This window comes from Nerophis ophidion, linkage group LG09 (assembly GCF_033978795.1).
Source record: "Nerophis ophidion isolate RoL-2023_Sa linkage group LG09, RoL_Noph_v1.0, whole genome shotgun sequence".
In the NCBI taxonomy this organism is placed as follows: Eukaryota; Metazoa; Chordata; class Actinopteri; order Syngnathiformes; family Syngnathidae; genus Nerophis; species Nerophis ophidion.
Window position 1 is genome coordinate 54640019 of NC_084619.1, and position 16981 is coordinate 54656999.

General features: G+C 37.5%; 1 protein-coding gene across 1 annotated transcript in view; it reads left to right on the plus strand.

The window, feature by feature from the left end:
* Positions 1 to 15183, plus strand: part of LOC133559476 (uncharacterized) — a 45091-nt gene extending 29908 nt beyond the window's left edge. The window contains exons 3-7 of the mRNA XM_061911285.1: positions 453 to 650; positions 5823 to 5989; positions 6065 to 6214; positions 10067 to 10227; positions 11630 to 15183. Coding sequence (XP_061767269.1) covers positions 453 to 650; positions 5823 to 5989; positions 6065 to 6214; positions 10067 to 10227; positions 11630 to 11676 — 723 coding nt within the window. The 3' untranslated portion in view covers positions 11677 to 15183. The remainder of the gene's footprint in view (positions 1 to 452; positions 651 to 5822; positions 5990 to 6064; positions 6215 to 10066; positions 10228 to 11629) is intronic.
* The last annotated feature ends 1798 nt before the right edge of the window (positions 15184 to 16981 follow it).

Here is a 16981-nt window from a genome sequence, read left to right on the forward strand (position 1 = left end):
TTTTTTTTTTTTTTTTTTTTTCCCCTCTTGGCAACATTTCTGCAGAATATTTGGAGCAATTAACACACGGAAAGGCTTCCTCTGGAACAGTGGAAAAGGTGACAGACGGTCAACGCCATGTTTGTTTACAACAAGCTCATGGGGACTTGATTTAGCCAACCTAACGTACCCTATAGAAGAGTACGGGTAATCTCGCTTAATTGAAGCGTTTCTTGGATCTATTTTTTTTAATGTTGTCGGCTTTATCTGTGTGGACATTATTTTATGACGGGAAAAATGTATTTTGTTTTTCAAATATTTCCATTCTCGAAAAAAAAATAAAAACGAAAGCACACAAAATCTTGTCAAAGCATCTTCCTGCTGGAAAATGTTCAGAGCGCCCTCAGCTGGACACTGATTTTGCCCTGCAGATAGCGCCATCAAAGCCCTTTGTGTTGAAATATGTCCACCAGCTGCAGGGCCACATCGGCGACAAGGCGCCCACCTACCTGAGGGATCTGATTGGACGGCTGTCTTCATTCTCAGATGAGCCGCGCTTGGCCGGCCTCCTGGGGTTGGCGGTCGCCATGGTGATGGACTTGGTCTACACGTCGTCCAGGCAGCGGTCCGCCGGGGGGAAAGTGAAGGCGTCGTGGTCGTCGTCACGTCAGGTACACTGTAAAAAAGAACAGTCAGAATTTTGCAGTAACATTTATGGTGGTTTTTACATGGAACTACTTTAAATGATAAAAAGGTGTCCCTTTTATTTTTACGGTAGAATTCTGGCGCCTGGGCTGCTTGTTTTTTTTTTTTTTTTACTGTAAAATCTACTGTTGTTTTAATAGTGCATTAATGTAAATGGAAAGATTAAAAACAGTACCACTGTGGTTTTCAAAGTAAAATTCTGCTAACTGGGCTGCTAGTTTTTTACTGTAAAATCTACTAATTAATACTATTTTGTTGTGCATTACTGTAAACTGAAAGAACAACATGACAATTATTTTTATGGTAAATTATGGCACCTGAGCTGCATTCTTGCCAACCTTGAGACCTCCGATTTCGGGGGGTGGTGGGCGTGGTTGGGGGCGTGATTAAGAGGGGAGGAGTATATTTACAGCTAGATTCACCAAGTCAAGTATTTCATATATATAAGAAATACTTGACTTTCAGTGAATTCTAGCTATAATATATATATATATTGTGATAGCAAAATTACTTGTACTCGTTTTAATTGATGATGTTCTTTGAACGGGTCGCCAACAGTTGTTTATTGGGCTCAGGAATGTGACACTTAGCAAGAGATCTATTATCTGATCAAGCTCTGTCTCCTGTGTCTTTGATGTAACATGTGGACTTTAGTTGACCTGGGCATATTTGTCATCTATTCTTGACCCCCAACAGAGCTAAATTGTTCCCCTTTCCTGAGTGACCCCCCCCCCCCTTTCTGGGCAAACGACACCCTCTCCTTCTTCACAGGACTTTTTGGGTATTCATTCCACTGGTGTACTGTATGTAAATGAGCATGGAGGGTGGGACTTCTGAGAATGTATCATTGTCATGTCAAACATGTCAAATTCTAAAGGAGTTAGAACAAGCAGGAATGAACGGATGTGTTGTTCTGGTTTGGTCTCGCTTTGCAAAGCTTGTTATTTGTTTGTTACTTTAATAAATAATTTTAAAGGTATTTGTCACTAAAGGATCGTCTTTAAGAAATTTCCACGACACTATTTTATATATATATGATTGTAGCTGAGATAGGCGCCAGCGCCCCCCGCAACCCCAAAAGGGAATAAGCGGTAGAAGATGGATGGATATATATATATACATATATACACACACACACACATATATATATATATATATATATATATATATATATATATATATATATATAAGAAATACTTGAATTTCAGTGTTCATTTATTTACACATTTACACACACAAAACTCATCGACTCATTGTTGAGTTAAGGGTTGAATTGTCCATACTTGCTTTTCTAACCATATGCATGTACAGTAGATGGCAGTATTATCCTGTTTAAAAGTGTCACAACATTGCTGTTTATGGCAGACAAACTGCTTTACGGTAGACGAAAACGGATTGCAGTTGTTGTGTGTTGTTATCGCTCTGGGAGGACGTTAATGAAACTGCCTAACAATAAACCCACATAAGAAACCAACAACTCGCCCTCGATCATTCTACAGTTATAATGTCATTGGGCAGACATGCTGTTTATATTGTGGGAAAGCGGACGTGAAAACAGGCTGTCGACATGTCACGCAGGTCCACATGGAGCTGGAGGGGGCGTGGCCTCCTGCTCCGCATGAATTTCGGGAGAAAATTTGTCCCGGGAGGTTTTCGGGAAAGGCGCTGAATTTCGGGAGTCTCGCGGAAAATCCGGGAGAGTTTGCAAGTATGCTAAGCTGCCAGTTTTAAAAAAAAATAAAATCTTTGTTTATTTTGTGCATTACTGTTAATAGAAAAAAATGGTACCACTGTTTTTTTACAACAAAATTCTAGCAACTAATCTACCAGTTTGTTTGTTTGTTTTTTTACATTAAAATCTACTGTCTTTGTTTTTTTGTGCATTATTGTTCATGGGAAAAACTATACTACTTGTTACAGTGCATTCATGTAAATTTAAAGAACAGTAATACAATAATTATTTTAGGTAAAATTCTCTAACTTTTTTTACTGTAAAGTCTACTCTTGTTATTACAGTGCATTTCTGTGAATTAAAAAAAACAATACATTAATTTTTACGGTAAAAAGCGGTCAATTTTTTTTGTTCCTTAAAATCTATGGTCGTTGCTTTTACAGTGCATTACTGTAAATCAATTATACCACTTTTAGTTTTACAGTAACATTCTTGTGACTGAACTGCTAGTTTTTTACAGTCGTCATGCATTTCTGTAAATTAAAAAAACGGGACCATTGTTATTTTACCGTAAAATCTACAGTGCAATGCTGTAATTTGAAAGAACAGTATGACAATTGTTTTTATGGTAAAATTCTGGCAACTGAGCTGCCATTTTTTTTTTTACAGTAAAATCTACTCTCGTTTTTACGGTGCATTACTGTAAATGGGAAAATGGTACCACTTTTTTTTACAGTAAAATTCTGGTGACCGAGCTGCAAGTTTTTCACCGTAAAATCTACGGTCTTTGTTTCTTTGTGGATTATTGAATATGAAAAAAAAACAGGACCACTGTCAATTTTACAGTAAAATTCTAACGATTGAGCTAACAGTTTTGTTGCTGTAAAATGTACTTTGCATTACCGTAAATGGAAAAAAATATGAACACTTATTTTTTACAGTGTAATTCTAACGACTGAGCTGGTAGTTCTTTTTACAGTAAAATCTACGGTCTTTGTTTCTTTGTGTCTTACTGTAAATGGAAAAATTGGGACAGCTGTTATTCTTACAATAACATTTTTGTGACTGAGCTAACAAGTTTTTTTTTATTGTAAAATCTCGTTTTTACAGTGCATTACTGAAATTGAAAGAACAGTATGACAATGATTTTTGTGGTAAAATTCTGGCAACTGAACTGTCAGTTTCTTTACAGTAAAACCTACTCTCGTTTTTACAGTGCATTACTGTAAATTGAAAGAACAGCTGCGATGAGGTGGCGAGTTGTCCAGGGTGTACCCCGCCTTCCGCCCGATTGTAGCTGAGATAGGCACCAGCGCCCCCCGCGACCCCAAAGGGAATAAGCGGTAGAAATGGATGGATGGATGGAATGACATGTTTTTTCTACTGTAAAATCTACTGTCCGTTTTTTTGGGCATTATTATTCATGGACAAAACTATACCATCAGATCTGCCAGTTTCTTTACAGTAAAATCTACTTTTGTTGTCTTTACAGTGCATACTGTGAATATAATGAAGAGTATGATAATCATTTTTATAGTAAAATTCTGGTGACTTAGCTGCAAGTTTTTTTTTTACCGTAAAGTCTACTGTTTGTTTTTTTGTGGATTAATGGAAAAAACTGGACCACTGTTTTTTTTTTACAGTAAAATTCCAACAACTATGCTACCATTTTATTTTAACCGTAAAATCCACTCTCATTTTTTTAAAAATAGTGCATTACTGTAAATCTAACGAACAGTATTATAATAATTTTCATAGTCAAATTCTGGCAAGTGAGCTGACAGTTTTTTTAACCATAAAGTCTACAGTGCATTTCTGTAAATTGAAAAAAAAAATACCACTCTTAATTTTTACAGTAAAATTCTGGCAGTTTTTTTTTTTTTACTGTAAAATTTATGATTTTGTGGATTATTAAGTAAGTATATTTAATTTTTAAGCGCTTTTCACGGATAAAATAACAAAGCGCTGTTCAAAACATAAGTGAATTAAAACAATTTAATTAAAACAACAGGGGCAACAACATCAGAAAAAGTGGATTAAAAATTATAGTTAAAAAGGTGCATTAACTATTTTTACAGTAAAATTCTAACGACTGAGCTATCAGTTTTATTTAATCTTAAAATCTATTGTCATTTTTTTTTTTTTTTTTTTACAGCGCATTACTGTAAATCGAAAGAACAAAATGACAATTATTTTTATGGTAAAATTCCCGCAACTGAGCAATCAGTTATTTTACTGTACTCGTTTTTACAGAGCATTACTGTAAATTGAAAAAAAAAAACGATACCACATTTATTTTTAGAGTAAAATTCTAGTGACAGAGCTGCAAGTTTTTTTTTTAAACTGTAAAATCAATGGTTTTTGTTTCTTCCTTGTTAATGGAAACAATGGGACCGCTGTCATTTTTACAGTAAAATTCTAGCGACTGTGATACCATGTTTTTTTTACAGTAAAATCTATTCTCCTTTTTTTTTTTTTTTTTTTAACAATGCATTACTTTAAATCTAATGAACAGTATGATAATCATTTTTATTGTAAAATTTTGGCAACTGAGCTGCCAGTTGTTGTTTTTTTTACCATAAAATCTAATTATTTTTTTTGTGCATTACTGTAAATCGAAAAAAATAAAACTACTACTTTCATTTTTACAGTAAAATTCCAGTGACTGAGCTGCAAGTTTTTTTATTGTAAAATCTATTGTTTGTGTCTTTGTGGATTGTAAATGGGAAAAAGTAAAATCCAAACGATTGCGCTACCATTTTTTTTTACCGTAAAATCTACTGTCATTTTTTTTAACAGTGCATTACTGTAAATCTAATGAACAGTATGATAATCATTTTCATAGTAAAATTCTCGCAACTGAGCTGCCAGTTGTGTTTTTTTTTACCATAAAATCTAATGTTTTTTTAGTGCATTACTGTAAATAAAAAAAAATTTACTATTTTCATTTTTACAGTAAAATTCTGGTGACTGAGTTGCAAGTTTTTTTTAACTGTAAAATCTATGGTCTTTGTCTCTTTGTGAATTGTTGTTCATGGAAACAATTGGACCGCTCTTATTTCTACAGTAAAATTCTAACGACTGTGCTCACAGTTTTTTTTTTAAACTGTAAAATATATTGTCATTATTGTAAATCTAAAGAACAGTATCAGTTATTTTTACAGTAAAATTCTAGCCACTGAGGTGAAAGTAATTTTTTTACTGTAAAACCTACTTACATTTTTACAGTGCATTAAGGTTAATGGACAAAATCAATACCACTTTTATTTTTAGAGTAAAATTCCGGTGACTGAGCTGCAAGTTTTTTTTTATTGTAAAATCTACCGTCGTATTTACAGTGCACTACTGTAAATGAAAAAAAGTGGTAGTTTTACAGTATCTTATCTTAAATCCGCTGACATCATTTACAGCGAAGACTGCCTTTGTCTGCTTTGAAGGGGCAATAACGAAGTGTCCCCTCCCGCAGAGAGCGTTGGAGCTCCAGGAGCTGATGGAGGAGTACTTGAAGCGCTGCAGGATGAACCTGAGCAACAAGACTCGACTGGTCCAGGACTTCTTGAGACTGGAGGGCCAGCTCAGCCTCACGGTGACCCAGCTCAAGACCTGCCTGCTGGGGGGGGAGTGCGACTCCAGGTGGGCTCGACATAGTGAGCGAGAACAGTCGTTTTTTGTTTTCAATCCCCCTGAGACGCGCTGTCGGACCCGCAGGTCTCTGCGGTTCTGGGCCAGCGGGGCAGCGTTCCACACCCAGATGCTGGTGCACCTGGCTGGCATGGAGGGTCAGCAAGAGCCCCTGGCGGCAAGAGCCGTGCTGGAGCAATACAAGGAGGACCTGACACAGATGGTTCCTGCCTACAGGTTCTTGGCCCCCATTAAACACCTCGACTTGACCAGTCATATGTGGGCAAAAAAGTATTTAGTCAGCCACCGATTGTGCAAGTTCTCCCACTTAAAATGATGACAGAGGTCTGTAATTTTAATCATAGGTACACTTCAACTGTGAGAGACAGAATGTGAAAAAAAAATCCAGGAATTCACATTGTAGGAATTTTAAAGAATTTATTTGTAAATTATGGTGGAAAATAAGTATTTGGTCAACCATTCAAAGCTCTCACTGATGCCAGTATACCGTACAACCCTACGCCAGATTTTAAGGTTGTGTGATATATTCCATATCAATTTGTCCGACGATAGAGTTTTTAACGCTGTCATTATAATATATCGCTAATGTGACCGCGACAAGCGAACAAACGCATCCTCAATGCAGCGGCTAACGTCCCTCTACACTGTAAAGCCACCGCTAATTCACTAATCCTCACCTCCGTGGCGGTAAAAAAAAAGTACCGTAAATTTCCAGACTGTAAGCCGCTGCTTTTTCCCTGCGCTTATGAAACAGTGCGGATAATTTATAAATGTTTCTTCACTGACGGCCGTAATGTAAATAGTACAAAAAACAAAAACGATCAAGGACACTGAATACGTGTGTTATGGTTTGTGCTATGGCGCCATCTTTTGGAGGTGCTGCTTAGCCCTTTTGTTTATACTAACCGGAAGTAAAAGGGACGTTCATTCTATTATCCGTCCATAGCGGTTGCTACAGATATGGATTCTTCATTTATCACTCCAGGCAACCTTTGTAAGTTTTACATATAACTACAACAATTCTTACTTCCTAAAGCGTGTGATGTCTTTAGGAGTGTTTTCATGCATATTTGTACATGCTAGCATACAAGCTAGCGTTGTTAGCAAAAAACTAACAAGCAAGGACATTGAAAAAGTGTGTTATTGTTTGTGCAATGGCACTTTTATTTGGAAGAGTTCGCTCACTGCAGGCGCTGCAGTGCCATTCTTTTTAAATTGAGCTTTCAACCGGAAGTAGAAGCGCCATTCCATCTCCTAGTTATCCATACCATTTCTACAAAAAAAAACTTTGAAAAAAATCAAACGCCCAATTGCCAAAAGATAGGCGTGCCAAGCTTGTGGCAGCGTATCGAAAAATACTTGAGGCTGTGAATACTTATGTACATGTGATTTTTTTTTAATACATTGACAAAAATGTCTACATTTCTACTTTTTTTTTCCATCCCTTATAAATGGTGCGACTAATTAAGGGATTTTTCTTTGCTCATGGCCAAAATGCAAATAGTTAAATCAAAAAACTAGGGACATTGAACAGGTGTGTTATTGTTTGTGCTATTTTCTTTTTAAACTGAGCCTTCAACCGGAAGTCGACGTGCCATTCCGTCTTCTACTTATCGTTAGCGTTTCTACAAAAAAAAAAAATCACGTTCCCAACTGCCAAAAGATAGGTGTGCCAAGCTTGTGGCAGCATATTGAAAAATACTTGAGGCTGTGAATACTTATGTACATACATTTACAAAAATGTCTACATTTCTACTTTTTTTCCATCCCTTATAAACGGTGGGTAATTAAAAAAGGGATTTTTCTTTGCTCATGGCCAAAATGCAAATAGTTAAATCAAACAACCAGGGACATTGAAAAGGTGTGTTATTGTTTGTGCTATGTTCTTTTTAAACTGAGCCTTCAACCGGAAGTCGAAATGCCATTCCGTCTCCTAGTTATCCATAGCGTTCCTACAAAAAAAAAAAAAAATCACATTCCCAACTGCCAAAAGATAGGTGTGCCAAGCTTGTGGCAGCATATTGAAAAATACTTGAGGCTGTGAATACTTATGTACATACATTTACAAAAAATGTCTGCATTTCTACTTTTTTTCCATCCCTTATAAACGGTGCGGCTAATTAAGGGATTTTTCTTTGCTCATGGCCAAAATGCAAATAGTTAAATCAAACAACCAGGGACATTGAAAAGGTGTGTTATTGTTTTTACTATTTTCTTTTTAAACTGAGCCTTTAACCGGAAGTCGAAGTGCCATTCCGCCTTCTAGTTATCCATAGCGTTTCTACTAAAAAACTAAAAAAAATAAAAAAATAAAACACATGCCCAACTGCCAAAACATAGGTGTGCCAATCTTGTGGGAGCGTATTGAAAAATACTTGAGGATCTGAATACTTATGTACAAGTGATTTATTTTTTATACATTTACAAAAATGTCTACATTTCTGCTTTTTTTTCCAACGCTTATAAAACGGTGCGGCTACTTTAGAAATTTTTCTTTGCTCATGGCCATAATGCAAATAGTTAAATCAAACAACCAGGGACATCGAAAAGGTGTGTTATTGTTTGTGCTATTTTCTTTTTAAACTGAGCCTTCAACCGGAAGTTGACGTGCCATTCCGTCCTCTAGTTATTCATAGCGTTTCTACAAAAAAAATTAAATAAATAAAAAATCACATGCCCAACTGCCTAAACATAGGTGTGCCAAGCTTGTGGGAGCGTATTGAAAAATACTTAAGGATCTGAATACTTATTTACATGTGATTTATTTAAATTTTTTTATACATTTACAAAAATCTCTGCATTTCTGCTTTTTTTTTTCCAACGCTTATAAAACGGTGCGGCTAATTTAGGGATTTTTCTTTGCTCATGGCCATAATGCAAATAGTTAAATCAAACAACCAGGGACATTGAAAAGGTGTGTTATTGTTTGTGCTATTTTCTTTTTAAACTGAGCCTTCAACCGGAAGTTGACGTGCCATTCTGTCTTCTAGTTATTCATAGCGTTTCTACAAAAAAAATTAAATAAATAAAAAATCACATGCCCAACTGCCTAAAGATAGGTGTGCCAAGCTTGTGGGAGCGTATTGGAAAATACTTAAGGATCTGAATACTTATGTACATGTGATTTATTTAAAATTTTTTATACATTTACAAAAATCTCTGCATTTCTGCTTTTTTTTTTCCAACGCTTATAAAACGGTGCGGCTAATATAGGGATTTTTCTTTGCTCATGGCTATAATGGAAATAGTTATATAAAACAAGCAGGGACATTGAAAAGGTGTGTTTTTGTTTGTGCTATTTTCTTTTTAAACTGAGCCTTCAACCGGAAGTCGACGTGCCATTCCGTCTTCTAATTATCCGTAGCGTTTCTACAAAAAAAAACTACAAAAAAAAAAATCACAATATTTTTCAATACGCTGCCACAAGAATTGCACAACTGCCAAAAGATAGATGTGCAATTCTTGTGGCAGCGTATTGAAAAATACCTGAGGCTGTGAATACTTATGTACATTTGATTTTTTATTTAATAAATTTACAAATAATTCTACGTTCATGTTTTTGTCTGTCAAGATGGGGTGCAGAGTGTGAGAAATAAAATGTTTTTTGGGGATTTTTGTATATGGCTGCAATGAAAGGAGTCTGAATACTCTCAGTACTCACTCTATATCGTTATAAAGATTTTAGGCTTCATCGCGCATCCCTACCCTATTTAACACAAACACACACACACACACACACACACACACACACACACACACACACACACACACACACACACACACACACACACACACACACGTTGTCAACTTGTTATAAAATATGACAGCAAAAGCACAAATCAAAATTAATTAGCACATCTGTCTTAACTTGAAGTCAACAACTTCCTGTTGGTTGTGGCAGCTATGCTTGAAATATTTTCAAACAAGTCATTTAAAAAAAAAAAAAACAGCTTAATTTAAACACACCTGGTCCAGAGTGACTGACGAGACACTGTGTTTATTAACTGCAACTGCTTCCTGTCAACCTGCCACGTGAAAATTCTGTTTTTGTTTTTTGGTTCCTTCAAGGCGGTATAAGTCCAAGACAGTGTCGGTTGTGAAAAGTCGAGGTGGTCTCCCAGCACCGTGCGAGGGACCCGAGGAAGGTTCCATGACGGGACTCACGCTCACCGACAGGGAGACGGGAAAGAGTGTGAGCATCGCCATCGCCGCCCTGCAGGCCGAGATAGGTAACGTTTGCTAGTGGGATAAAACCACGTAATCAGTGGTTCTTAAATATTGTTCACTAAGTACCACCTCAAAAATGTCATGTCTTTGTGATCATGTTCTGTTTAGTTAGGTTCTGTTTTGTTTTTGACTCCATAAGTTCCTGTTTTTGCGCACCCTGGTTTGTTTTAGTTTCCATGACTACCAATTAGTTTTCACCTGTCATGTCACTCACCTGGTTCATTTGGACTCACGCACCTGTTTTCAAGCACCACAGCACTATTTAAGCCCGTAGTTGCCAGGCAGTCAGCCTGACGATATCCTTTTTTTCTGAATTAGTAATTAAAAGATGTCTTTACCCTCACGCCATGTCCGTTCCAATCGCTTTGCACCACGGGAAAACAAACCACACCATAGTCCTAGTCATGACAGATGTCGCCAGCCACAAACCGGTTTTCCCGCAAGCGTCTTGGAGACCATGGAAAAAAGGAATAAACGAAAGGCGCTCACAGAGGGGGTTCAAAACTTGGCTATGAAAACAAAAACTTGGACTAAAACAAAACTATGAACATAAAACAAAACTTGCACTATGGCATGAATAACGAAAAACTCACTTGGAACGAGAAAGGAACATGGATCATCGGCATGGATAACAAGGGTGTGTGGTAGTGTCAGAGAGGAGAAGTCTAGCAAAGCTCCTAGCCATTATGGACAACACCTCCCACCCACTACACTCGGACCTTGCGGAGAGAATGAGCACGTTCAGTGGAAGGCTCAGACTCCCAAAATGTAACACGAAACGACACAGGAGGTCCTTCATACCGACAGCCATCAGACTGTATAATGCATATGTTCCTTCTTGACTACACTTAAATATAGAATATATTTATATTATTCATATTTTATATATATAATATATGTCATATATTATTTTTTATTATTATTGTTTATTGTGAGCGAACTGTGGTGCTGAATTTCCCCCAGGGATCAATAAAGTACTTTCTATTCTATTCTATTCTAGAGTAAGTAGAAGGTGTTAGAGGGTGATGTCGCCAGGCTGACTGCCTGGCAACTACAGGCTTAAATGGTGCTGTGGTGCTTGAAAACAGCTACATGAGTCAAAATGAACCGGGGGCGTGACATGACAGGTGAAAACTAATTGGTAGTCGTGGAAACAAATAAAAGAGGCTGCGCAAAAACAGGAACTAATGGAGTCAAAAACAAAACAGAACATAACTAAACAGAACATGATCACAAAGACATGACAAAAAACACTTAAATACCATCACAATGACCAACATTAAAAAAACCGTAGCATTTCACAAGGGTTCTTAACCTTTTTTTTTTTTTTTTTTACCTCATGGTTAAACTTTTCTACTACTACTACCCAATTAAAGCTTTGCAATACGTTGTCCGTCTCCTAAGGCGCATGGCGGCCAGGAGGCGCTCTCCGACCCCGATGTCCCCGCTGAGGGCACACATGAAGGACCTCAGACGTCAGAAAGAAGCGAGGGAGATGAAGATTTGAAGTTGAGTATTGTGGAAACAAATAATACACCCTAAAAGTTGTAATGCTACTAGAATATGATAATACTCTACCCAAATGACACTTGATGACTTTGTTTGCATCCACTCCAGACAATCAGTTTGAACCAAATACTATCATTTTTTGACAACAGATGTTTATGCATGACTGCTTTTTTCTGTTGTGGGCACATTTCAATACAAAATGCTCTATGTTTTCAACAATAATGTCTTATTTTATACCAGGGGTGTCCAAAATTTTTCCACAGAGGGCCGCGCACTAAAAAAATTAAAGGCCTACTGAAATTAGATTTTCTTATTTAAACGGGGATAGCAGGTCCATTCTATGTGTCATACTTGATCATTTCGCGATATTGCCATATTTTTGCTGAAAGGATTTAGTAGAGAACATCCACGATAAAGTTCGCAACTTTTGGTCGCTAATAGAAAAGCCTTGCCTGTACCGGAAGTATGTGCGCGTGACGTCACTGGTTGCAGGGCTCCACACATATTCACAATGTTTTTGATGGGAGCCACCAGCAGTAAGAGCAATTCGGACTGAGAAAGCGACAATTTCCTCATTCATTTTAGCGAGGATGAAAGATTCGTGAATTAGGATATTGATAGTGAAGGACTAGGAAGAAAAAAAAAAAAAAGCGACGGCTCCGGGCGGCGGCAGTGTAAGCGTTTCAGATGTAATTAGACACATTTACTAGGATAATTCTGGAAGATCCCTTACCTGCTTATTGTTTTAATAGTGTTTTAGTGGGATTATAAAGATTGTAAAGACATACCTCGAGGTCGGATGGCTGCGGTGAACACGCAGTGTCTCAGCGAGAAGCCAAGCTCACAGCTGCCTTTTTTGACAGCTGCTGCAGGAGGACGAATAATCCACTGATGTCTCCGGTATAATATATATCACAATTTCCCGATCCAAAAACATGCTCGTTGACGTAGAGAAAATATGTTCGCTTGACCGCTCTGCTTCACAACAAACAAAGAAACTGAAGACAGCTGCAATACACCACATTCCACCAACAGCATTGTTCTTTATAGTCTCCATTATTAAATGAACAAATTGCAAAAGATTCAGCAACACAAATGTCCAAAATACTGTGTGGGCGGCATGGCGTAGTGGGTAGAGCGGCCGTGCCAGAAACCTGAGGGTTGCAGGTTCGCTTCCCACCTATTGACATCCAAATCGCTGCCGTTGTGTCCTTGGGCAGGACACTTCACCCTTGCCCCCGGTGCCGCTCACACTGGTGAATGTATGATGAATGAATGATTGGCGGTGGTCGGATGGGTTGTAGGCGCAAACTGGCAGCCACGCTTCCGTCAGTCTACCCCAGGGCAGCTGTGGCTACTGATGTAGCTTACCACACTGCAAAAAGTCAGTGTTCAAAAACAAGAAAAAAAATACAGAAATGAGGTGTATTTCATTTGATAATAAGCAAAATTATCTGCCAATAGAACAAGAAAATTCAGCTTGTCAAGACTTTCCAAAACAAGCAAAATTAGCTAACCTCAATGAACCCAAAAATACCTTAAAATAAGTATATTCTCACCAATAACAAGTGTACTTTTCTGAGTAAAAAAAAAAGAGACCTTTTTGCTCAATATGTTGAAAAATATTCTTAAATGAAGTAAATGCTAGTGCCATTACCTTGACATAACGATATGTGCTTGGCATCACGATTTTTTTTTTTTCATGCTTGAAGTAAGAAATTATTACTTTAAAAAAGCAGTTTTATAAATTGTGAGTGTTGATGACACAGCTTTGCAACACTTGATATTCTAGTTTCAAGCATGTTTTACTCAATATAGGTCAGGCCTGGGCAATTATTTTGACTCAGGGACCACATTTAGAAAAAACAAATACGTGTCTGGGAGCCGGTATATCTATTTTTAGGCACACTAATACAAAACTTCGCAATAATGCCTGATTGAATGCTAAAAACGTTATGTTGAAAAATCTTCTTAAATGAAGTAAATGCTAGTGCCATTACCTTGACATAACGATATGCGCTTGGCATCACAATTTTTTTTTCATGCTCGAAGCAAGAAGTTAATACTTTAAAAAAGTGGATTTATACTTGTGAGTGTTGATGACGCAGCTTTGCAACACTTGATATTCTAGTTTCAAGCATATTTTACTCAATATAGGTCATCAAATCTCAGCAACAAGCTGTAATATCTTACTGAGATCATTTAGAACCAAAACACTTAAAACAAGTAAAACACTAACATAAAATCTGCTTAGTGAGAAGAAATATCTTATCAGACAGAAAATAAGCAAATATCACCCTTATTTGAGATATTTCATCTTACTTAGATTTCGTTTTTTACAGTGCACCACCAGGTGTGAATGAATGATGGGTTCCCACTTCTCTGTGAGCGCTTTGAGTATCTAACAATAGAAAAGCGCGATATAAATCTAATCCATTATTATTATTATTGTTATTATTATGTGGTTAAAGCAGACGACTTTTAGTCGCGAGTGATGCAGCGCTAATATTTCCTAAGAGTCCGTGACGTCACACGTACGCGTCATCATTCCGCAACGTTTTCCACAAAAAACTCGCGGGAAATTTAAAATTGTAATTTAGTAAACTAAAAAGGCCGTATTGGCATGTGTTGCAATGTTAATATTTCATCATTGATATATAAACTATCAGACTGCGTGGTGGGTAGTAGTGGGTTTCAGTAGGCCTTTAAAGGCCTACCGACCACGCTCAGATTAATGGGGAAATTGTCGCTTTCTCGGTCCGAATTGCTCCCATTATAAACAACGTGAGGATGTGTGGAGCCCTGTAACTCGTGACGTCACGCGCACATACTTCCGGCACAGGCAGGGCTTTTCTATTAGCGACCAAAAGTGGCGAACTTTATCGTGGATGTTCTCTACTAAATCCTTTCAGCGAAAATATGGAAATATCGCGTAATGATCAAGTATGACTCATAGAATGGACCTGCTATCCCTGTTTAAATAATAAAATCTCATTTCGGTAGGCCTTTAAAGGCCTACTGAAACCCACTACTACCGACCACGCAGTCTGACAATGGAGACTATAAAGAAGAATGCTGTTGGTGGAAAGCAGTGGATTGCAACTGTCTTTAGCACCAAAACACAGGCGGTGTTTCTTTGTTTGTTGTGAAGCTTTAACACAGAGCGGTCAAGCGAACATGTTTCTCTACCACATGTCAACCAATTGTGATATTAAGTCGACTCTTACCGGAGACTTCAGCGGATTATGCGACCTCCTCCTGCAGCTGTCAAAAAGGCAGCTGTGATCTTGGCGCCTCCATTGGCTTCTCTCAGAGACACTGGGGTTCAGCACAGCCCTACGACTTTCAGGTATGACTTTATAATCTCATTAAAACACTAGTAACACAATAAGCAGATAAGGGATTTTCCAGAATTATCCTAGTAAATGTGTCTAATAACATCTGAATCGCTGGAGCAGTCAACTTTTCTTTTCATTTATTTATTTATTTACATTTTTTTAGTGCTTCACTCTAACTTTCCTCATCCACAAATCTTTCATCCTCGCTCAAACAAATGGGGAATTTGTCGCTTTCTCGGTACGAATCGCTCTCGCTGCTGGTGGCGATGATTGTAAACAATGTGAGGATGTGAGGAGCTCTACAACCAGTGACGTCACGCGCACGTCGTCTGCTACTTCTGGTACAGGCAAGACTTTTTTATCAGCGACCAAAAGTTTCGAACTTTATCGTCGATGTTCTGTACTAAATCCTTTCAGCAAAAATGTTGAAATATCGCGAAATGATCACGTATGACACAGAATGGACCTGCTATCCCCGTTTAAATAAGAAAATCTCATTGCAGTAAGCCTTTAAAGCATTCGGTGGCCACTTTGGTATTTTTAATTTTCAAAACCAAAACAATAAACATATTTTTTCTAACCTTTCGGGTTCCCCTCAAGTTTGGTCCCAGAGACCTGAAAGGGTTTCCAGTAGAGATGTCCGATAATATCGGCAGTCCGATATCGGTTAATGATTTATAATGTAATATCGGAAATTATCGGTATCTGTTTCAAAAAGAAATATCTATGACTTTTTAAAATGCCGCTGTACGGAGTGGTACACAGACACATGCCGGCCCAGTCACATAATTTATACGGCTTTTCACACCCAAGTGAATGCAAGGCATATTTGGTGAACAGCCATACAGGTCACACTGAGGATGGCAGTATAAACAACTTTAACACTGTTAAAAATATGCGCCAAAGTGTGAACCCACACCAAACAAGAATGACAAACACATTTCTGGAGAACATCCACACCGTAACACAACATAAACACAACAGGACAAATACCCAGAATCCCTTGCAGCACTAACTCTTCCGGGACGCTACAATATAAACCCCCGCTAACCCCTAATCCCCCCCTCAACCTCCTAATGCTTTCTCAGGGAGAGCATGTCCCAAATTCCAAGCTGCTGTTTTGACGCATGTTAAAAAAAATAATGCACTTTGTGACTTCAATAATAAATATGGCAGTGCCTTGTCGGCATTTTTTTCCATAATTTGAGTTGATTCTATTTTGGAAAACCTTGTTAAATTATTTAATGCATCCAGCGGGGCATCACAACAAATTTAGGCATAATAATGTGTTAATTCCACGACTGGATATATCGGTATCGGTTGATATCGGAATTGGTAATTAAGAGTTGGACAATATCGGAATATCGGATATCGGCAAAAAAGCCATTGTCGGACATCTCTAGTTTTTAGTCGTTTACATTTTTAACGCATCAATCTCCAGATTAATTTAAAATCTGTCGATTCTAACTTCCATCCATCCATCCATTTCCTACCGCTTGTCCCTTTAGGGGTTGCAGTGGGATGCTGGAGCCTATCTCAGCTGCATTTGGGCGGAAGGCGGTGTACACCCTGGACAAGTCATCATCTCATCGCAGGGCCAACATTAACACGCTAGGGCCAATTTTAGTGTTGCCAATCAACCTAACTTAATTTTTAAAAATGTTTTATACCATTTTTGTTAAAAAAAAGAAAAAAAAAACTTTTATGGCAAGCAAAAACCCCAAAATATGTAACATTTCCCCCAAACTTTTCAAAGTAATTGGAGGTTAATTATTCAAAACAACATTGGTTTTGATTTATTCTTATTATTATTTTGAGTAATAAAAGTTAAAAAAAAATCCCAAAGTTCTCAGGGTTGCAAAAGAATCCTCAAAGTCTTAAAAATGTTAAACTTTTTTTTTTTTACTTT